At 45.6% G+C, this 24021-nt stretch overlaps 2 protein-coding genes across 4 annotated transcripts in view; one reads left to right on the forward strand and one right to left on the reverse strand.

The window, feature by feature from the left end:
- Nucleotides 1–15490: 15490 nt before the first annotated feature.
- On the forward strand, nt 15491–17386 carry CRH (corticotropin releasing hormone). Its single transcript, XM_056485503.1, has 2 exons — nt 15491–15834; nt 16362–17386. Exon 2 carries the CDS (start codon nt 16377–16379, stop codon nt 16905–16907), a length of 531 nt encoding a protein of 176 aa, XP_056341478.1. The 5' UTR covers nt 15491–15834; nt 16362–16376; the 3' UTR covers nt 16908–17386.
- Nucleotides 17335–24021, reverse strand: part of TRIM55 (tripartite motif containing 55) — a 37332-nt gene continuing 30645 nt past the window's right edge. Inside the window, exon 10 of one of the 3 annotated variants that reach the window (XM_056485500.1) lies at nt 17335–19581. In XM_056485500.1, coding sequence (XP_056341475.1) covers nt 19462–19581 — 120 coding nt within the window. In that variant the 3' untranslated portion in view covers nt 17335–19461. The remainder of the gene's footprint in view (nt 19582–24021) is intronic. The other 2 variants (XM_056485501.1, XM_056485502.1) reach the window with 2 other exon arrangements.

The following is a 24021-nucleotide window of genomic DNA, read 5'->3' on the forward strand; positions in this document are numbered from 1 at the left end:
TGAGAACCCAAAAAGACTAATGCTTTGGTTCACATGGCCTGACTTTTGACCCAGTTTCTGTGTCTAATATTTCCTCTTGGCTGGCTCTAGGCCTTCAGAGGTGCTAATTGAAAACACCAGGCAGGAGGAATTAGGTGGAAGCTGGTCTGAGTGAACCTGGGCATGGGCTGTCTCCTGCAGCATGTGAACGTCAGAGAAATGTCTAATTGCAAAAGCTGTCATCTTCCTCAGTAGTGATAGGCTGACATGAGCATGGGCACGAGGGAAATTCTTGTTCTGGATACACTTTTGGATTGATTTTGCTGTCAGGATCCAAGTCAGGAAGGCATTCCCAACTTTATCCTGCAAGACTGGGTCTGCAGCATCCTTTATGTCTGGGCTGATATTACTCTGCTGAGCTGTGTGAGAGAAGGAGCTGGCTTTATGTTGTCAAGTGTAATAAACCCAAATGTTAGTATGAATTTGCTAACAAATGAAGGTAATTGGGCTCTTTAGGAGGGAATGAGATGACAGCTTTTACTGTACTTCAAATATCAGTCCCAATTACTGTAAATACGATCACGATGCAAAACATTAATTAGGAAAATCTGAACTGTTTGAAAAGTGGAGTCCCATATGAATGATTAACTACATGCAAAATATTGTGCCTGATTAGAGGCATTCTACTGAGACATCCATCTGTGAGCTCAGAAAAACCTGGTAGAAGGCGAGGAGAGATCACAGCACTGAGGGACTAGCATGGCTGAGAGGAACCTAGGAAGGAACAGTGCCACATGTATCTCACATAGGGTCATAGGGTTTCTGGGACAGGAACATCTGTTTATCCTCTATTGTTCACTGTAAGCACCTTCAGAAAGAAAATTTCAGGTTTAAGTAAGTCAGGCACTGAAACAGCACATGGCTTGGTCACAGTCCCTGAGGACAGCAGGACCAGAGAGGAAATGACCATGGTTCTTCTAATCTTAGCTTTAATCTAGGTCTCACTCCTTACACAAGAGTGGAAGTGGCTGTCCACAAAACGGTAGGAAATAAAACTTCTCAAAAACCACAATGCTGAGCAGAAAGCCCAGGAACTACAAAATTTTCCCTAGATCACCCCAAGTGCTCTTTCTGGAGGTGGTGGTCTTTGTGATCCTGCATTAGCAGGCATGCATCAATTGCTAGTTAAGGACTCACCTGAAAATGCTAGCTCAGGTATTTCTGATAGAATAAACACATCCAACAGTTGTCTCCACTCAGTCATGGGCAAACCCTAAATGGTGAAGGACATTCTACTGTAATAATACCTTTATACACACACACACACACACACACACACACACACACACACACACACACAGAGATATATACGGCCTTTCAGACATAGCTCAGTAACACACTTAATTTAGGGGATAAAAAGGAAAGAAATAATCTAATCTTGTGACTTAGTTTTATTCATGTGTTCTTTGGCAGAGAGAGGCACCATGAGAGCTCAAAACACTTTATCTGTTGTTTTGTGAATTATTTGTAATGCATTGGTCCTCTCAGTTAATTAAAAAATACTAAATAACTATGCTATTGCTGTTTTATTATGAAACTTAGGTATATGTTGCCAAATAGGCTATTTTAAGCAAAATATTCTGTTGTAGTCTAAATGTACTATTGTTCCCCATTTGGACAAGAGTCCATAGCAAATGAAAGATAAAAGCTGACAAAAATGGTGTTTCTTTGTCAAAAACTTGGTGAAAGAATAAAGAGACAAAGGATAATTGTTCGTACTTTGCACTCCTTTTTCAGGCAGTTCTCAGTCTGAAAGCCCCCTCTCTTTTTTTGGTGCTGGTGCCACATTCATTGCTGGTAGAACTGCTCACCACCAGATCACCCACTGATCCAGCTGGAGCATGAATATACGCTCCCATTTCTGTCAAATTACTCACATCACGTGCCTTGGTATTTATACTGCCTCCATCTTCTCTGCCAGCTTTTGGGGGAACAGATGATACCCAGAGCAGCACAAACCCCGCTGGTACAAAATTAACTTGCTTTTGAAGAATTTTGATCCAGCAGCACTTTGCACCAGGTGGCTGCAGCACTTTTGATCCAACACTGGCAGGCGCCGGGTCAGATTTGCAGTACTTGGAGCTGTGTGCCCAGAGCTTGCTCTGATCATGGCATGAGCTTTTCTGCTTCTCTTCCTGAGCAGCTTTAGCCTTCTCAGCCTCTTTCAGAAGGATAGCCTTCCAAAACCAATGTCCAATAAACTTCCCCTGCTTGTTATACTGGTATATGGCATTATTGGTGAACATTTCATGGACAGAAAATAGTATTGCTTATTGTCTGATTCCCTGCAGTGCTACAATTGATGCTTACATTTATCCCCAAATGGAAGGTGGCCATTTGTCCCAAAGAAAATGGGTCTAGTGCATAACAAAGCAGAATTGTACAAATGATATAAGACTATAACAATGACAAACTATGTAATGTCCTAGAATTTGAATTTGTTATCTCAGTCTGCTCTTTTAATGAAGAAATGCAACCAGGCTTATTCATGAGGAGCTTATGAAAATTTCACTTTGAGCGTTCTATCAGCTAATTGTTTAGGAGCTCTTAAAGAAACTCCCTAGCCATTGACTATGACACTACATTTTATTAGCTACCTCTTGTTGATTCAGAATTAACAGTGCTTCATAGTCTATTTTCATAGATTAAGGAGGAGGTGCAATTGCCCAGATTTTAGTGGAGTTTAATATAGAAAAGGCACTGTGAGCTGCAGGAGTAGGGTTCTTTTGGAGGCCTTTTAAAATCAGCTAATAAAGGGTGCTGCAGGTAACAAGTCATCAGTACTGTTAGTTGATCATAAAAATGGCTATTCACTGCTCTTGTGGTCTTTGTTTGATTTGGAGAGGTCTGTGCTGCAAACCTGCCACTGAAACCTCATTCTGGGTTCCTCTCAGCCAAGATGTACCTGCTCTTCCTATCATTGCTCAAATTTCTACTGCAGCATGGAAGTTTCCCTTTGAGGATGGTGCACAGAGAGAACAATTCTGAGAGGATTGATTTCTCAGTTCAGCCATTCACCAGCAGGTCAAGAAAAGCCTCAGGCCGATGCTCCTGTCAGTGATGCTGTAACTCACTCTGGCATTATTCTTGCTGTCTTCCTCAAGGTCCTTAACCTGAAATACAGAGCAATTCTCTGTCACAGAAAGAGCTTCTGGTACTTCATCCCTGAAGTGGGACATTGTCACTGGTGAAAGACCTGGTGGTAGTTTTAGGCATTATTTGACTCATGCATATTTGGTAGTGTGTGGCTTTAGTGTTCAGCTCAGGGATCATGAGATGGGATTAACTCATGAATATTTGCATTTGAGGTAGTTGTTCTCATTATATTGATAATGAGTACTTCTGGATGTACAGTTTCAAGAACTGCAAGAAATGAACAGGAAGAATTGAGCATGGTTGCTTTCCAGAATAGCTAGCCCCTAAAACTACAAAACAGGTTATAGGCTTCGTAAAAGCACAGACAGCTGAGAGAGAGTGAAGCACAAGGAATCCAGCCATCTTTTACCTCAAAACTAGATGGAATAGATGTTTGCTGGGTACAAGACAGCTGAGTTCTAGCACCACCTCTTGGCTCCCACCTGTAGGTATGGGAAGATTCCAGTCAAATAAATTAATAATGGGAAATCACAAAGCTTAGCCTTTTTTATTTTCTGATAAAAATAATTCCATTCTTATGTTTTTGGAGAGATACTATTTTCTCAGCCATAGGCACAAAGCAAGTAACATACCAACCTTACAAAACACTGTTGGAATTTCTGGTATTCCACTGGAAGTCTGAGCGGTGGATGATTGTGTTGCTTATGTTGTGGAAGAATCAGAGCTTCTAAAATCAATTCCTTCCTTTCTCAGTGTAAGGGCAGCAATGGCAGATGCAAATATATCTTTCCTAGGAGAAAAGGGATCTTGCCAGTTTTACAGATGGGTTGAATAGCTGCAGTTCTATTTCTCCTATCACAGTCATGTATGTGTTAGGGTCTGTTATGGGGCTTGTTAATTTTTAATGCAGATGTCATTCACAGGCAGAACACTTCTCAATCAATCTTTGTTCAGGCAGATGCACAAAATAAAATTCTATCCTATTAAAATTCTATTGTATTAAACACAAAACCTGGATTGCCAAGTCCCTAAGCCACAGAGTGCTTGCCCCCAGAGCCCCAGAGCACAGAACTGCATGATCAGGCCCTGGGACAGAGTAGGAGGCACATAGAGGTGTTTGATGGAAGGCTCTGGCAAGTGAACTACAGACCCCTGCTCTATTTGTGAGATATGGTAGACACTGTAATAGCTGTTACTTCTTCAGCACTCAGAAGCATGGCACAATTGAGGACATATCTAGTTTATGGCTAGTAAATGAAGCACTTGTTAGCTCCTGAGGGAAAATCCAGTTGGGAGATCCAGTCTGAGATTGGCATCCTTGGTAGTGAGTGGCATGATACTGATGTTGTGCTTGGCAAGCTGGAGAAGGCCAGGTTATTTAGAGTGTAAAATATGTATGTGCCCCATCTGAAACTGTGCTATCAAAATATTTCCTTATTTCTTCAAAACTACTAGGAATTATACATCATGATATCACAGCATTTACTGTCAGAAGGGAGAAGTCACTGGAAGATTTATTTCAGTTTAGATTCTTGAAAACATCTTAGTCTGTTTCAAGCTACCCCCTAGCCATAACTGGAGACTGAAGGATTAGTAGACAATTTGTTATTGTTATTGGACAGAGACAGATTATCAGCAGGTTTCAATGGGCATGAAGAGATTCACCAGACAGTTGTCTGCAACTCCTCTGCAGTTGGCATCATTGATGTCCAGATCTTGGAGGACTGAAGTTAAACTGACCTCTAGGATGCTATAGTGGAAATATATGGAGATGGGAAACTTATTTCTCGTGGTTCCAGTCATAATGACCAATAGTGTGTAAAGATATTTAAGCTATGGCATTTGTTCTTTGGAGCATGAGGCAGCTCTGCTTCAAGCTCCATGTGTTATCTCAAGCAGAGTCGTGCAGAGAGACAAGGTTGCACTTCAGGATGGTGCTCAAGATTTAAAATCTGTCCTTGATCCCAAGCTAGGACTTTATTTTCATTCTCTACATAAGAAGAGTCAGATAATACCTTGTTTTTCATCAGCAGATTTGACTCTGATTGGTGTTGATTTTAATGGATTTATTAAGGGATTATCACATAGTTCATTTTTTGAAATTAAGACCTGTTATAAGGGCACAAAACTGGGATACCTACCCTTTAGCTAGGTATGTTGGACATGTTTTTTATTAGAAGTTTGTCCTCACATGTCACCAAATGGCAGAAGGAGGGAGGATATGTGTCTGCAGCAAGAGACAGAGTACCCAGTCACAACACCAAAAACCCCCATGTGGCACAATTCCTACTGTCTCAGAGTGGATGAGAACCTTCTTTCCTCACTCTCTGGAGGACCTCCTTGAGTGTTTCCTGTATCTAGATAGAGCTCTGCTGGAAATGTTGCTTGGTTGTGAACCTCTCAATATTTATTTTTTAAATTTGACATTCATCCATTAATAGAAATAGCAAAAGGATCCAGAGAGAAATCTTGCCTTTTAGGCACAGTCACTGTGGTGGTGAGATTGGAGGGTATCCTGAGTCACAGATATGTGCCTGCTGCATTGTTCCTGCTGACATGATAAAGACATGATCATGCAGTTCAATCACCTGTTGCCATGTAGAAGTCAGTTCAATTACTGATGCCCTTATTTTCCAGTTCATCAGTTTCTTCTCATTGGCATCTCCTTCCCATTGCTATTCTGCAACAGTCAGCCAGCCTCCATCACACAGCTCTGCCAAAAGCTCTGCCAAGACAAATAGGAGGAGAGCGTGTGCTTTTCACTTTGAGGCCAAAAAAAGTCTAATTACAGTCAGTGTCAAACCCCTAGATCTCAGGATGCAAAATTTCATCCCCTCTGAGTAAAAACCAGTACCTTTTCCCATTCAGGATCATTAATACAGATAGGAACAAGGAGCTGAGGTGCACTCCCTACACTATACCCAGAGATCCTGTTCCTTCCCCCAGCAGCAGAGAGACCCTTCTCACTCTCAAGCCTAAGAGCAATCCTGACTAAGCTCCATGTGCTTTTGTGACAACACTCTTACTGTTTCCAGGTCCCTTGGGTCTCATGGCAGAGGCATTGCTGAGCCCTTGTCCTGGGCTGGCATCCCTTGGAGATTCAGATGAGCAGTATTGTTGAGCCACAATTTTTTAAAATCTTCCCTGGGGATAAGATACTTGTAGAAAACTGAAGAGAGACAACCTTAGGGAGTTTATTATTATTATTCATCCTGCTGTCTTACAGCAACACTCAAAGGTCAATGGCACTCACTGTTAACACCTTAAATTTGGCTCCTCTAAAATTATTTTTCACACAGCTTTCACTGAAGGAATTGGAAAAGCCTTGTAGGGACACTCCCAACCTTTGTATGCCCATATATGTGGCTGACTCAAAAGATACACTGTCAACTCAAGTATTGCCTAAAATTAGACTTTATTTTCTGATTACAGTTCTGATGTTATTTTTTAAGTTTAAAAAAAGCTTTGGCTCCTCTGGTAGCAGCTATCTTCTCCCCATTTAAAGCATCCTAGGAGGAGCTGTGGACTTGAGGTCAGCTGTTGTAAAGAGGCAACTGTGACTCTCCACTTCAGTAACAAGCTCAAAGATTTCATCCTTTCTCTGTCCTTTACAATGAGCTAGGTTATGTCCTGAGCTAGGTTATGTCAGAGATGGGTGTTGAAGAGCTCTTGGCATTTACCCAGATAGTTTTAGCCAAGTTTCAGTTTTTCTGGTGATCCCAGGGCACGTACAGAAGCACACACTGACAGAGTGCTGCTCCAAACCCATGTACTTGCTCTTGCACAGACATGTGAGGAGCCACCAGCCTTCAGCAAGACTCTTACATGAGATCTAACTGCATTATCAGAGCAGTGTGAAGCAAACTTGGATAGTCCAAGAATCTCTGTGCCCTTTACCTGGGCTAGGCTTGCCTGTAACCGTCCCATCCTGCAGCCTTACTTGGGTGTAGCATTCAAACATGTCCTGGTGCTGGCTTTAGCCCAGCCTGTGGGCCTTGTTTCTGGATGTTTCACTATTTCAGTACAGAAGGCATTTCAGTGCTAAACAAAATCACTAGTATATGGCTATTCATTAACTTCAGTGGTAGTATTTGCAAAGCAGTTCGAGATCTGCTTCTTACCAAGTAGCCTGATATCAGGCCTGATGCCAGGTCACTGACATTCTTGTGAAGAAGAAGTCAAAAACTTAGTGCTTGAGCATATTAACAATCTATCTTACTTGATTTTCATATCCACGAGGTTAAAACAGAAGAGTTCTTCATGACATCCTCAGCCCAAGATATACCTGCTTCTAAGCTTCTTGGAAAGTCCTAACTGTAAAGAGGCAACTACAACACCTCACTGCTACATGCCTTTGCTCTTCAGTATCAGGAATTAAGAATAAAGTCAGTGTTTCCCTTCAGACTAAAATTTTCCTATGACACTGATAATATATGGTGATGTGTGTGTGGCAGTGCCATCCATAGCCCCTGTCACAACATCTGTAATGATGAAAAAGCAGAAGAGAGATGAAGGAAACCATCCAGTGAATAAAGTCATTAAGTGCATGCTTTGCAATTACAGCAACGCACAGTGATATGGGGAATGGCTGAGAAATATGGGTATTTTGTCTGCTGGAGACTCATAATTCCTTCATTTATTGGCTGGCAAGATTTGCAGTTTTATTGTGTACTTTGATTGCTTCACCCAGTCCTTCATCTTGGCTGTATCAAAACCTGCTACAGACACTGCAGCCCTGAATTAGGAGGACCAGACAAAAAGTTCTGCCAAAATCCTAAGAGTAAACTATAGTTTTGTATTAGCATTGTCTTCTAATAAAAGAGAAGTGTTTTCAAATAAGGCACCATTGGCCTCTGGTTTTATAGAAATGTTTGTTGGTCCTGTACACCAGAGATGCTGATGAAAACCAACTTCATGTTCCCAGCTAATTTAATACTACTATTTGCTATAATGCACTCCTTGAATTGCAGTAGCACTTAGGATTCCTAGTCACAGACTAGGCTACTGCTGTGCTAGATACCAAGCAGGCATGGTACAAAAAAGAAAGTCCCTTCCCTAAAGAATTTGCACTCTCTGGCATGAGTATGGTCATTACAAAGACAATAATCCTTTTTTCCAAGAAATGGCTCATCTTGTTCATTATCCCTTGCAATTAGTCTCATGGGGCTCCACTTCCACCAACATGCACCTGTTAAGTGCAGCCTAGTCAGAGCTTAGAGAGACTTTGATTCTTCTAGTTTTTTTTAATGAACAACAAATGGTGCATTAGAGATGTTTTCTACTTCAAATATTCAGACATCTGAATTTCTAATTGTTTAGCATTAGTCATAACTTAAGTAGGACAGAGCAGGTTCTATATATAGCTCGTTGCCCAGCCATTCAATATAGTGTGTTTGTATTTCTTCCCATATTTCCTCACTTGAAAGGAGTGAGAAGGCAGTTGCAACATCTCAAATTGTTCTGCCCTCATCTCCTGTTCCCCCAGATATTGAGACTGTTTTCAAAATCATAAGATTTTAAAAGCAGATTAATTCTCAGTTCTTCTAGTGTTTATTTGGGGATTCTCAGCCCGGATGATACAGCTGGATGATGTCTTTAATCTTGAAAATTATTATTTTTTTTAAGCAACAGTTGAAGTCATAAAAGGATTTCAGGAGCAGGAGTTGCCCTTGGTATCACAGAATTCCTCTAATTTCACTGATCATTTTCCCCCTCTAGTCAGTTTTCATTTTGCAGTTTCATTCCCATGTTGATGGGATACTCTTAGATGTGAATATATCATGTGTTTTACATGACTGCATCCAGCTCTGGGGTCCTCAGCACAGGAAAGACATGGATTGCTGGAGTGAGTCCAGAGGAGAGCCACTAAGATGATCAAAGAGCTGGAATACCCCTCCTGTGAGGAAAGGCTGAGGGAGTTAGGGTTGTTGGAGAGGAGAGGAGAGGAGAGGAGAGGAGAGGAGAGGAGAGGAGAGGAGAGGAGAGGAGAGGAGAGGAGAGGAGAGGAGAGGAGAGGAGAGGAGAGGAGAGGAGAGGAGAGGAGAGGAGAGGAGAGGAGAGGAGAGGAGAGGAGAGGAGAGGAGAGGAGAGGAGAGGAGAGGAGAGGAGAGGAGAGGAGAGGAGAGGAGAGGAGAGGAGAGGAGAGGAGAGGAGAGGAGAGGAGAGGAGAGGAGAGGAGAGGAGAAGAGAAGAGAAGAGAAGAGAAGAGAAGAGAAGAGAAGAGAAGAGAAGAGAAGAGAAGAGAAGAGAAGAGAAGAGAAGAGAAGAGAAGAGAAGAGAAGAGAAGAGAAGAGAAGAGAAGAGAAGAGAAGAGAGAAGAGAAGAGAAGAGAAGAGAAGAGAAGAGAAGAGAAGAGAAGAGAAGAGAAGAGAAGAGAAGAGAAGAGAAGAGAAGAGAAGAGAAGAGAAGAGAAGAGAAGAGAAGAGAAGAGAAGAAGAGAAGGCTCTGGGGAAACATCTGGGTGTTTTCCAGTACCTAAAGGGGGCTGATGAGAAAGATGAGGGAAAACTTCTTAGCAGGGCCTGTTGCAATAGGATAAGGGGTAATGGTTTTAAATTGGAAGAGGGTTGATTTAATACAGATAGAAGGAAGACTTTTTTTATTATGAGGGTGATAAAATTGGAACAGGTTGCCCTGAGAGGCAATAGATGCCCCTCCCTGGAAACCTTCAGGATCAGTTTGGGTGGGGCTCTGATTGAGTGGAAGGTGTCCCTGCTCACTGCAAGGGGGTTGGACTAGACGACCTTTAAAAGTCCCTTCCAACCCAAACTATTCTGTGATTCTATGATTATGAAGGAAATCCTGGCTCACAACAAGCACACATGGTGGATGTTTTGCAATTGAATGAGGGTTTCAGTTCCTGAGAATTCCAACTCCAGCATTTATTTCATTATTTCTTCTCCAACAGGAGAACAGTGGGTTGGCCATTGAAAAGAACATAGATTCAGAAGTTTGCTCAAATCTCTTCTGCCAGGATGCTGGAAAATGCCACAACAACTCAGCTGTGCCCAAATATTTCTCTTGAATTTTTTAGCAGTGCTCAGATCCATTATCCTGGCTGCCTGGTTCCCCCATGCTTGTGACATGATCACATCAGAGCAGGATGCACTAAATCTTGCTGCTGACACCAATGGCTGATGACAGACCTGGTGCTGCACATGGTAAGATCAAGGCAGGGTCTCTCATGTCAGTGGTGTGCTTGAAGGCTGAAGCCATCTCTGGCCCAGTGGCCTTTCCCATAGGGACATCCTAGCTGGGTCTCATCTGCTCCTGGCCTTTTGCGGACAGTTCTTCACAGACTTCCTGGAACAAGTCTGCCAACAGCCATCCATAACATGGTTCCAGCACTGTGGGCTCCCCTCTGTGCCCCTCTCCCAGCCCCAAGTGAAGGGGCAGTGCAGGGCTCTAACCTCCCAGGACAGAGATGTTCCCAGGTAGATGCACTGTGGAATTCCCTCCCTGTCCTTCCCCTAAGGCTCACCCTGGTTTGCTCTACTTCCCCTTGGCCAGTGGTGTGCCCAGTGCCTGCCCTCCCCTGGCTCAGCATCCCCTGTTTTGTTCCCTGCAGCCATACCCTGCTGTCCATCATGTCTGTGCGTGTCCACTCTGAACTGAAGTGAACCTGGCTATCTCAGTGGCTTGTTCCAGACCCAAACCCAAATCCTTGTCCTTGCCTCAGTCTGCACCAAGGACAGACAGACAAACTGGGTACTCAGCTAACCAGCAAAATTTCTTCCGTGGCCAGATGTACCCAGACACCAAGACAAACCAGGAATTCCAGTTGCCCAGCACTCCTGGGACATGCCTGTTTGATGGATTTCCTTGTTGCTCCCAATAACTGTGAGATTAGTTCCTGCAGCATTATAATTAACAGCATAGAGGGCTCACACACATCCTTGTGCAGCCTTCTCCAGCCCTCATTTGAGAGCAAGAACAGCAGCTGACAAGTCTTGTGAGGTAAATATAAAGGTCAGCTGTTGCCTCTCTGGATGAGGGCTGTCAGGAGGACAGAGCAAAGCACTTTCCTGCCTGCATGCTTCTCACACCTTCTGCTAGTGCTTTCCCTGCTCAGAAGAAGAGAGCAATGCTGTGAGGCCTCCAGAAGTGCTTTTTGGTGTTGTCCAAGAGGGTGTGGGAGCAGCTCCTCCCCATGTTACCCTTGCTGGTGGGAATATCCCCCTGAACAGGCAGAGCTTTGGGAGAAGGGAAGGCTCTGGCTGGGGCAGCAGGTCCATGCTTGGGATTCCTGAGCAGTGCACATGGACCCTGCTCAACTGGGGGTCAGGGTTTGGGATGAAAACCCTCCCTGCAAATCCACCCATGTGTGAGCTGCTGGGAATGGCTGTGTTCCTCCCAAACATGATGGAACTGAGAGGATATTCCTGAGGAATTTTTCCTTCTGCTGGGACCCCCAAACCCATAAAATTATGTCTTGTGAGCAGACATCTAGGATCAAGAGTATGAATATGAAGTCATGAATGAGAATAATCCTCTGGCTGAGCTAATGAACTTGGTCTCAGACAGTGCAAGATTCACTCTTGCTTCTTACACAGTTCCTGGACAGACACTTGATAAATTTCTTCACCCTGCTGATGCTGTTTTCCCCACTGGAAAGTTTGGGAAATTAAGATGCTTTTGTCTCTCTCTCACAGGAATGCAGGAAAACACAAGTTATAGGTGAAGCTCTGCTGTAAGATTGAGGTGCACCACAGAAAAATCTCTGTGACAGGAGCATGTGACTTCCTTCCTGGAGCAAAGTGACTGAAAAATGAAAGACAAATTAAAAGTGAAGGAGAGAATTTTGAAGACTTCTGGGGTCAGAAGCAAGGGCAGATAGCTGAAATCCTTATCAGTTTCATTCTTCATCCTGATCTACAACATACTTTTTTTTTGTATTTAATTGATTTATTTTGATTGATTTTTATAACTCACTCTAATTGAGGTTCTCCATGGTTATTCTAGCAAATGCAGTCTGCTGAGGAATAACAGGCAAATGTGTTTTGTCCCCTAAGTGACTTATCACCTTCAGGCATAGTAAGATGCCCTGAATTTTTATTTTCTTTTTCTCTCAGTTGTCTTAGAATCCATAATATTTATAACTATGAGATATAGATTTCTTTGTATTTGAGACCATCAAAAGGTGAAATGGATATACACATGTGTCAGTTCATGATTGCTGGCACCTCAGAGTGGGTGAGATGAGCTGAGTTCACCTGGAATAGTCAGGCTGTAAGATTATGTGTCTGATCACAGAGATCTAGAATGATGGGGATCACATGAATGGGTACTGTGAGATGTGGAAATGTTTGCTGAACTCAGCAATGCAAAAAATCCTTACTGCCTTCTGACAAAGTGGTAATGAAATATTGCACTGTGGTAGAAAGTTGATCTACATCGAGTGTGTGTCCTTCCATGTTTGTAGTTGGACATCTACAAAAATACCTGGGGTAAGAGCCATACCCTCAGTTTAACATCATCCCCTCTGTATTGCCATAGTTAGAGCTGTGTGATCTCTCTGCTATGGTCACTCAGTGAGGAGGGATTCTTCTCATCTCACATGGCTGTAAGAATTCAGTGACCAGGCAGAGGTGGTTGTCTGCACTCCCTTTATAGACAAGGGAACAAGGTGAACATCTCCAGAAACCTGAAGGTGCTCTATTGTGGTGGGATGCATCATGCTCTGGGCATGCTTTTGCTTTCCCTTAGCTACCTCAGAGCAGCTGTAATTGCTTTTCAGTAGGTGCCTGAGTTTGAGATCACCAAGGCTAAAGGGCAAGAGCACTCAGCCCAAGTCAGAGGAGAGGAAATGGGCCTCAATAATGCTTTTTATTTCTAGATAATGTTATTTTATGATTCACTAAAATTTCTGTTTGCTCCTGATGTTTGCAGAGTGAGTCAAATACGAACACTTTTTGTTACAAAGAATATGCTAATCTCAAACTAAATCACTAAACAAAAATCTCTAATCCAGATGTACCTGATATCCTCCTTGTCTTCCTTTTTCACCCCTCTGGTGAGAAGCCAATATTTCTTCTGTTGCAATCTCCTTGAGGAGTGACAGCTGACATTTCACACAGAGACTAGTGACTCTGGAGAAAGGACTTTTATATTCCTAGGCAGTCAGTTCTGCATTTGAAATGCTGAGAAAAGTACTTTTGGGTTTATGTATCTGTGATATTTTATATTCCTCATTATCAAGACATCCAACTGTCTCACAGTGTTTTCTGCTTTGCTGCAAGCCCTCTCACACATCACTCAGGATCTGTGAGGAAAGTGGGGTAATAAGACCATGTTGGCTTAGAAACAAGCTTGTGTGAGATACTGCAGACCATGCTCAGAGCCAAGGGTGAGAAAAAAAGTGGAGGAGAAAAACTGGCAGGTTGTACAGCTCTTGTGAAAACTTGAGGACCCCAGTCTGATTCTATGTTGCATTTGCTATACCTGGATTTTTTCAAGGGACAAAGCTATCTGCCTAAAGAGACTGAAGTAATATCGTAAATTATTAAAAACACAACATAACCTGTGCCATTTCTCACTGGCATCAATCTTTTGGAGAAATGCAGCTCTGTCTTATCCAGATCTCACCCCTAGCACAAAAATAATACATTATTTGGATCAAATTCTTCTTTTGTTACATTTATGGTCACATAATTTTAAGAGGGTTTTTTTTGTGTTTTTAAAGAGTATGTTAAACTTGAAAATGGAGACACTGTGATAAAACCCACCCCAGAGCACATCTGAAGGGTTTGAGTTTAATAAGTACCTCTTATATTTTCCATCAATTGATTGAACTTAGCTCCTGTTTCTTTGAATCTCTTGTTCTCACTGAAAGCCATGCTGACATGCTTTAAAAGCATACAAATAACTGTTGCTGTGACTAGCTACACAGTATATTCTGTTCTGTAATACACATTTCAGTTCATGAACGCCTGAGCAAAAAGTGGTAATGAAGAGCTAAATCTCTGGTACTGCTTGTTTTTCAATCTACTACTTGTTTTTCCATTTGTTTCTTCATGATGCACAAGATCTGATCCTTTGGCATTTTGCCAAGAGCATGTGAGCCTGCAGCTAGGTATAACTAAAATTTAAGTTTAGAGCATCACTAAGGAGATGCTCAGAACTGGGCTGTGGCCAACCTCATACATTAAGTGGTTTTAACTTTGTTATTTTATTAAGGAAATGGAGTTCAGATTTATCACTTGCTTCCCATCAATAGCGTGTGACCACCTGTTCTGTCCCAGCTCCTCACTATGATGGGAGACACTCAACTGCGTGACCCCAGGAGTTTATTGTCTAGGCAAGATAAAATCAGTAGGTTTTCTGTAAAGTTCTCCAATTTAAAGGGAAGGATATGACCGATGTTTCAACTGAGGCAGTGGAGAAGGAGGTCTGAGAGGCATTGGCAAATATGATGAGATGCAAAAAGAACACACATTACACATGGAAAGGATGTTGGGCAGAAGTTATTTCTATAGGCAGCACTTCCTCTTGAAGAGATCGGAGGGCAAGAAACCCAGGTGGAGACATTGATGTAATATGGTCTGGAGCCTGAAGACATACCAATAATGGGAGAACACTTCGAAAAAAGCTCCACGTGGGATTAGGACAGGCTGAGGTGGGCAAACGGGGAAAGAACACGGCCATGGCGTTGAAGAGGTGGGGAAGATCGGCTAGTGGAGTCGAGATGGGGAAAAAGGAGCTGTGTTGCCTCCAGGCAAACAGTGGGAAAGCAAAGGAGAGGGAGGGCGGCAGGGATGGCGGCAGCGCGGAGCCGGGGCCGGGACGAGCAGGCGGCGCTGCCGGCGGTGGCAGGGCAGGAGGAGCAGAGCTCCCCCGGGAAACGCTCCCTGCCCCGGCAGATGCTCCCAGGCCGTCCTGGCGGCTGTCTCGCCCTTCCCCGCCACCCCGGGGCTTTCCGCCCCCTCTCGTTCCGCGGGGTCCCTGCAGCCCCGGTGGCAGCGCTGCCGCGGGTCCCTCCCGGCGCTGGCACCTGCTGTGCCCCTTCCCCCGGGGCAAGCACTGCAGGGCGAGCGCTGCCCGGCCCGGGCCGGCCCCAGAGCGGAGCAAAGACGGGACCCACGCGAAAGTGGAGCTCGGGAGCCTCCTGTGCCGAGCCGCCACAGCCGCCCAGTGCGGGCCCCGGGAAAGACCGGGGATGGAGAAGGAGACTGCCCGAGACAGCAGCCCCGGTCCCGCTCGGGTCGGGTCCCTCCCCGCGGGCCGGCCCGTGAGTGGAAACTTTCCCCCGAGTGACCTCTCATAGTACGCGCCCGCTAGGAAATCTCATTCAAGTATTTTTGTCAATGGGGTGGGGGGGGCATCCTGCTCCCCGGCCCCCGGCCCGGCTGACGTCACTGCAGAGGCGATAAATATCTGTTGATATAATTGGACGTGAGATTTGGGGTTGCGATAGCGAAACTCGGCCCATCGCCGCTCCGACGGGCCCCCATGATTTATTCAGCAGTAGATCGGGGCACGCAATCGGGCTGTCAGGAGAGCGTCAGCTTATTAGGCAAGTTCTGCGTGATTCCAGGAGAGGGTCTAAGCTATAAAAATCCCGCACCCCGGCTCTGATTAGTACCAAATCTGATCTCAAGTTCACCAGGAGCAGGCTCCGAGGGAGAGAGAGAGGAAGGGACGCCGGGCACCGCCAGTCCCGCCGCCGCCCGCCCTGCCCTGCCGCCGCCACCGCCGCCCCAGGTAGGTGCGGAGCGCAGCGGATGCGCTGCCCTGCGCTGAGCGGGGCTGAGCGCGGCGTCCCGCGGGATACGGGAACTGTCCTGGCCGGGCGGGGAGCGGGGAGGGGTGGAACGGCGCTCGAACCCCGCAGCTAGTAGGAGAGCCGCCCCGTCACAGGCACCCCACGTTTCCCCTCTCCCCGGGTGGGTGAAGAGGCGCGGGCGGCGAACACGCGTGGGCTCTCCGCAGGGGCTCAGCCCAGCCTGACTCCCGGGAGCCGCTGCCGGCGCAGCCCGGAGCCGCCCCGCGGGGCTGTTCCCGGGGCTGTTCCGCGGGGAGCGGCCGCCTCGACGGCGCGGGGGACGGGCCGGGGTGAGAGGGGCCGGCGGTGGTGTGCGGGGAGCGGAGGGGCACGGAGGGGAGCGGAGCGGCGCGTTTCAGCACCGGGACAGCGGCGGCGGGGACGCCCCCTCCCCGGCAGCGCGCTGCCCTCCCGCCGCCGCCGCTCGGCTTTGTAACCCAGCCCCGTCCCCCGTCTGCCCTCGCAGGTTTGGGCCCCGATCATGAAGATCCCGCTGCTGGTCTCCACGGGAATCCTGCTGGTCGCCCTCCTGCCCTGCCAGGAGTGCAGAGCTCTCAGCAAGAGCCCGGCACCCGCCCCTGGGGCTCTGCACCAGCCAGATTTCTTCCAGCAGCAGCAGCAACAGCAGCAGCATCAGCAAACTCTGCCCGTCCTGCTCCGCATGGGAGAAGAGTATTTCCTGCGCCTGGGCAACCTCCACAAGAGACCCGCTGGCTCTTTCTCCGCCTCCTCCAGCAGCACCAACCACCTACAGCCCGAAGCCTCCGCCAGCAACTTTTTCCGGGCGGCGGTTCAACAGCTGCAGCAGCTGCCCGAGCGCTCGCCGGGGAATCGAGAGGACGGCGAAGCCGAGGGTGAGGCCGTGGAGAGGGAGAAGCGATCCGAGGAGCCCCCTATTTCTCTGGATCTGACTTTCCACCTCCTGCGAGAAGTCTTGGAGATGGCCCGAGCCGAGCAGCTAGCGCAGCAAGCTCACAGCAACAGGAAACTGATGGAGATTATCGGGAAGTGAAACGGCCCCTCCCCGCCTTGCCAAAGAGATTCCGCAGTTAGCACAAGAATAATTACACCGTCCGATGTACCATAGTGCTGCTCTGATGTCATCTCTTTATTTTTATATAGCTTTAAACCTAGAAGGGCGTACTCCGAACAGCCTCTGTCCCTTGACTAGCATGCACAACCGTGTACCAAGTGCAGAAACACGAGTGTCTTTCGTAACCTCCCCTACCTTTATTTATTTCTCCATTTCCCAGTTATTCTAGTGCCATCGCTACGTAGGGATGTGTGAGCATTGGAAGAAATGGTGCCAAGAAGACAGAAAACTTTTCTGCTAGGGGCAGGGAGGTGGGAGGGGGAATCTCTGTAAGCTACTTTTAATCCACTTTTTTTTCCTGTAAACATTTTCACAATAAAACATCTTTTCAGCGCTCGGTCGATTTGGTTGTGTAAGAGAATGTTTAATATTTATATTTTTAATAAAAGCTGCAAAGTAAAGATGACTTGATAGACTTTCTTGCCGAAACGCCTGAGGGCTGCTCCGCCTCCCTCAGCGCTTATCGAGGCGAGGTGGCACCCGGTGCCGTGGACACCCAGAGCCGCGGGGAGCCCTGTATCTCCCCCGGGAGCCCTGTATCTCTCCGGCGACGTTTCCTCCCGCCCCGGGGAGCTCCGTCCCCGCGGGCTCTCCCACGGGCGCCCCGACAGCGCCGGTCCCGGACGGGGGCTGACCCGCCGCCGCCCCAGGTGCTCTGGGGAACGGGGTGTCGACGGATGCCTCAGAGCTGCCGAATCCCACCTCTGCAGCCCCCCGAGGGGGCTCCCTGGCTCCTGCTGCTGTGGCCGGGATCGGGCAGCCTCCTCCCGATGGCAAAGCGGTGAGGTCCTCCCGCATCTCTTTTGCGTTTTCGCATCCTCCCCGCATCCCAAAGGGACAGGTTCCTCCCTGCTGCTTCGGCTTCCCCCCGTCCCGACCGCGGTGCCCAAGCGGGGTTCCTCCCAGGGGCTTCTAGGGAAGCTGCAGTGGGTGTGGAGAAACTTCCCGGGGGAAGCAGGGGGAAATCTCCAGGACGACTGGGAGAAAATAATAAACCCCTCACCCCGAAGCAAATCCCAGGGAAAAGCTGCTCCAGCAGCCGGAGGCGATGCGGTGGCGGTGCTGGGCGGCGCTGCTTCTGGGCTGTGCGAGCTCCAAAGCTTTGCACGGACTCGCCTGTGCAGCCCTCCAAAACTCTCGCAGGAGAGTTTTCCAGGGAGCGCTCTCCAGGGAAAACAGATACCAGCGAGGGTTGATGGCACTCGGGCCGGTAGCAATGGGTGCCCAGGGCAGGGGCTGACCCCACACAGCCTGCTCACCAGTCCTGCTGGGGCACAGCACAGCCGTATGGCCGCACACAGGCCCCTGCCAAAACACTGCACTGAGGGCCTGGCTCCGGGATTTGGGAAGGATCCACACGTAACCCTAGTGCAGAGCTTGACACCTGGTCCCCTATGGCACCAAGCGCTGCCGGCAGCCTGCCAATCTCTCTTAAACACTAGTGAGTGTTGGCACCCTACTCTCAGTGACAAAAATCACAGTCCTGCCTTTAGGACAACTTGTAGAGCCTCTTTTAAGACACAAATTTGATTTCATTTGATGGCTCAATATCTGCAAGAACAGGACAGGACAGTCAGCATCTGCCTTTTCTACAGCATAGCACAAGGGCTTCAAATGAAACCTTGAGTGAGTTCCTGTGACCACATTATTGCACTCTGGTTTCATGTAAGAACATGTCCCCTTTTGCACACACACTGATGGCTGAGAAGACACAGACACAGATTACAGCTGGACAGACTGGGCAGCATTTCAGCAACTGCCCCACATACTCAGAGCTGTGTGGGGATTTTGGCCAGTGCTTTTGTTATGTGCATCTTCCTTGCTCCTGCCACTGGGTATCTTCCTTACAAACAATGTGTTTCTGCAAGCGTCATCTGTTGTGGCTTAGTGGGAAGAGCAAGTGCAAAGGAAGGAATGGCAGCTTCCTTCTTCCCTCCCGTGTTCAGCCTCCGCAGCCTGGGAGGCACCAATACTGCCAGACACAACCCCGACTTGGGGCTGCCAAGGACATGATAGTGTCACTGAAGCCACCAGCACTGACAAGCGGGCACACAGGAGGATACTGAGGAGAAACACTGTTTAGGCAAAGGATGCTACTAGAGAATATCATACCAGCATTTTAGCTAAGAACATTGGTGAAGTGTTTACACCTACACGGGGATGTGCCATCAAGTGAGTTCCAAAACACTAGTAGTGCTCAAACTAAAGCTGTAGTGATGCTTCTTCCCCTTGGAATCAAGAAACTATTGGAAAATACTCTGACTACAATACATACAGTAATCTGTCCCCATGCTCCCCTCCCTCTCAGGTCTGTCATTTCAAGGGTGTGATGTGGAGGTCAGCTGAGTTCCTAGGAATGAAACCTGCTCGGATGTCCCTTCCCAGGCCAGCCTCTTTGCTGACTGCAGCCAGGCTGCCTGCACTCACGGTCCTTCTGAGGAGAAGCACACCAGAAGCCAGCCAGAGTGAGTCATCATTCATTCAGTGAGTTCAACCAGGAGAAGGAGAAGACATGACGAGCCGGCTCGTCAACCCTCTCACTGCTCACAGGAGCTTCCTCCACTCGTCCTTGAGGGTATGGCTCAGAACCAGGCTGCAAAGGAAGGAAAGACTGATAAATGGAAGAGAAAAATATGAATTGCATGAAAATCCATAAGATTTCACAACATGCAGGGAAACAGAATGAAGAGGGAAGGAAAGGAAAAGGCAAGGAGCTAGGAAATTTGGGAAGCTAAGACTTCTGACACCAAAGAAGTCAGAGGGACTTCTGCCATGAGCAGCATCTGAGGAAGGATTATGCCGGATGAGCGTGTTGCATCTGTGCAAAGGGCTTAGTCCTGATTTGGACCTCTGGAATATTATTGCACTGAAGGTGATAAATGCCTGTTCAGAAGTGATCCTGAGCCAGCTTGGCTTGTGTAGCTGGGCCTCCAGATTGATGTGAACCAGAGCCAAATGTTATTGCCAGTGCATTGCCGCTCAAAATGATACTTGTTCTGCTGTTATGAAATCTGCCTTGGAAGTGTTTTCTTTTTCTTTTTTTTTTTTTTTTTTTTTTTTCTTTTTAATCTCTAATATTTATTTCACTTCAATTTAACTCAGATGAGGAACAGGAAATAAATAACACAGAGATATAAACTTCAGTTTATATCCCTCTTTTTTTTTTTTTTTTTTGCTTAGGTATCCTGTACTTACAGTAGAAAAAGGAATCTGAACATGTATACTGTAGCTGCTAATAAAAGGAATTTCTAAAATTAGTTGAATATTTAACAGATCAGTGCAATAGGCAAAAATATTTTGCTAGTTCCAGATCCATTTGGCAAAGAATGAAGACTGTTTTGTGATAGGATCAGAAAACCTAGTGAAGATAAAATATATTAAAAGGGGTGATTTGCTAGCTAAGGAAAGCCTTTATGTCTTCATCATTAAAACTGCAATCTAACTTGCAGCATACAGGATTTTTTTGCCCTTTGTATTCCTAGATGCACACATGTGTTATTGTACATTTCTAAAATTAAACCAGCCGTGCTGCCAATCTTCTTTGTGCAGAGTTTTAGCTTACTTTGGAAACCTCAGCATGATCTGAGGTGAGCTATTTGATGTTACCATACAACTCAATAGAGGGCAAATGACAAAGTAATATCCTCTGAATTCTAACATCCCAATCATTTATAGAATTGTCCTAAACCAGAAATTTACTAAACCAGTGTTGCTAATAGACACATCCAGCAACAAACATTGAAGCGGGGATGTTTATGAGGAATTGAAGCATGGGTTGGATGATTTTCTTAAGCATTTTTTTAAGTACTTAGTGTTAAAGTGTACTAGAAGAATAAGTAAGAACTAGTGGTGTGCTAAGTATAGATTGGCTATTGGGCTTCATTCCAGTTACTACCTATTCAAGCGTCACCAACCAACAAGATAGCATGAAGGTATGAAAAGAAATAGACCCCTGTTCCTTTATTTATATCTAATTAGACTCACAGTGTCATTTTTATCAAGATCCTTGATTGCTCTTGAAACAGCCCTATTAATTGAAACAGCCCCTATTAATTTCAATGAAATGTTATCTGAGAAACTGCTTTGCTATTTGAATTGTGGACCAATCTTTGACTTCGATTCATATTTTCAAAGCAAGGCACTCATCACTACTTACTGCAAAAGCCAAACAGAGATCTTGCAGATCAAAACAGCTTTTGCTTGCTAACTTTATAATGCATTTTATTGAGACCACAAGCATGGTGAAAACATGAGAGAAACAGAATGCAAAAGCCCATTTCCAGCAATGCTGGTGAGAAGGGCTGTCTCCCAGGCTCATACAAAAGTATGGTAAAGAACTGGGCCCAGGGGGCCAGATCCTCAGCTGAAAAGCAGGTAGCTAATTGAAGCCTGATTATAGAAGATCTGCTTCTCAGCCCTGAAAAGCACTGATTGCAAATCTTTCAACCTGAATACAGTAAACACTCAGCTAGACTTTCTGAGTTATAAGGCATTTGGTGCTCTCTTGATCTTGGTAGATGCAGGAATGTAGGTGGTTTATTAGTCTTTTGTGATGCTGAAAATTTTGCCTTTTTTTTGGAAGGGCAGTCAGAGTGCCTGGTCTAGCTAAGATTAATTTTGAAACTGGTTGTACAATTTTGTGCACCAAACCCTCAGCAGTGTGGCAGTGTGTGTAAGCAGGCACTTCTCATCCTGTAAAGGAATAGGACTGGCAAGAAGTGTAGAGGTTTAAAACACAATTCCTGGGTGGGCTTTTTTTGGTGGTTTTTTTTTTTTTTTTTTTTTTTTTTTTTTTTTTTGTTGTTGTTGTTGTTTTTTTTTTACTTTAATCCACACTGGTACCTTGCAATTTTTCTATTTCTCTTCCTGTGCAAGGAAGGCTTCCCTTAGCACTTCCACTTGCTATTCTAACCAGCTACTAAAAAAAAAAATTACATTAAATCAAGATTAACTTCGAAGCAAAGAACTATCTACTAGTTTAATGTTATGCTGAGTGTTCCATAGGATTTGGACCCAATATATAGGAAGAAAGCAAGCACAATGCTGGCAAGCTGACTGCATTACCCTGTTAACCAGTGGTGCTGGTACTGCATTTCAAGCAAAACAATCTTTGTCTGCATCACTGCCAAAACTGTATTTCATAATGTGTTAACTCCTTCATATTTTGCTGCGATGACATCTTCCTTTGTCAGCAAAACAATGTTGGAACTGCAGCACATTCCCACTGGGTTTGGCTGGATGAAGCATTTGCTCCCTGCACCTTGCCGGACTCAGCAGGCTGCTAGTCTGCAATACCTCGATGTGCCTTTCCAAGACCAATCATTTTCCATCACACCCAGCCAGGAGTGAAGCAAGCACAAAACTGACAGTAGGGCCATTACTTGACTTTTAGGCTTGTGTTTTCACACCTGTGACACTTCACTGTTTGTCTCTGAATCATACTGTGACTGAGGTATGCTCCCTTCGTGTAAGACAAGAAACCATCAAAAGGTGTCAGCAGCAACTTTGTCCATATTATTAAGTCCATTCCTCCCTTCCAACAGCAGCCCACATACCTCAGAGTTACACTGTGTGCTGTGCAAAGAGTTCAGCTGTTTCAGAGATTTTACAGAAAAAGACCTGTTTTGAACCAGGCTGTGATTGTGAAAAACAGAATGCAGAAGGTCACTGGGATTAAGGCACTTGACAGCTATGTAGGTCCTTGTAATCTCATGCTGGATTATCTCGCTCTCCCTGTTACTGCAACCCTACTCTGCTCCCAGAGGAAAGCTCAGTGCTGAGCATGGCACAGCCCTTGCCACATGCCTTTAGGACAGTCCAGATTCAACGCTTCATTGTGTCTGTCCATTGTTATTAGGTAACCTGTCAAGCTTCTACCTGAGCTTTATCTTTGCCTTGGAGATCTCATGGTAGGAGTTGTTTTTCACATTACCTAGAATAACAAGTCCCAACCCTTTGGGTCCCTAAAAGTAATAAGGAATAACTAAAGTGTTTACCTCAGATTACATTAATCACATTAAGCCAATGCTGAGAGAGTGCTGAATACTTACACTTTGATTTATGTTTTCCCCCATGGTGTCGAGTGACATCAGATGATGCTTTCAATAAGCACCAGAAATTTTCACCAGGCCAGCTCATGAAGTGGGGAGAGAAGTACACCATGCATGACTGATGGTTGGTTTTGTTTTTCCCATAAGCAAAGTCCAGGCTGGAGTTTACATGCCAATTCTGTGGAGGTGCTGAGCAACCACAACTCCCACTGAGCAGCCATTCAGCACTTCTCAGCATCTGGCACGCTAGAATTTGCATGAATAAACAGTATAAGGATCTCAGAGTTGAGCCTGATGAGTCCTTCCAAAGTTGCAAATATTCAGCATCTTCCAGTATTTGCTTCCTTAACCAGGGCTCTACTTCAATCTGAATAAAGTTCTTGTAAAAGGTTGTGGAGACATGGAAAGAGGTCAGTTGAATGCTTTGTTATAATATTTTAATTTATTAGGTCGCAGCAGTTATCCTGTTTATACTGGGGAAAAGTAGGTAGACTAGGCTTTTTAGATATTTGAAATACAATGAAGTCTACATGTTGTTTTCTGCTTTACCAGCACTAACCTCCGTAGCCTTTAGGTGCAAAAGCTGGGATCAGTGTCAACAAACTTGAGTCATCCAGAAAGAAGATATCCACTCAAGCAAACTTTATTCACCCCCTCTAATGGGAATGATTAGAGAAAGGCACAACTCAAGGGTGATTTGTCCCATCCTCAAAGAAGTGGATTGCCCTCTGGAGGTACCTGATTCTTTCTACTGACTCTACATACACTCTGGGTGACTGTGCTAGACTAGATCTGACTTTTAAGCAATTACACAAGAAAGATTCCAGACAAGTATTTCAGAATATCAAAAGAACTCCTTGATAGAAATTCAGAACTTTGACTGCACTATTATTTTACAAGATGACAAGCTGTTAAATTTAGGAAGTGGGAAGGAAAGGTGAAGGGCTAAATAGGTTCATAATCTACTTTAATGCAGATGGATG

This window comes from Oenanthe melanoleuca, chromosome 2, assembly GCF_029582105.1.
Source record: "Oenanthe melanoleuca isolate GR-GAL-2019-014 chromosome 2, OMel1.0, whole genome shotgun sequence".
Taxonomy (NCBI): domain Eukaryota; kingdom Metazoa; phylum Chordata; class Aves; order Passeriformes; family Muscicapidae; genus Oenanthe; species Oenanthe melanoleuca.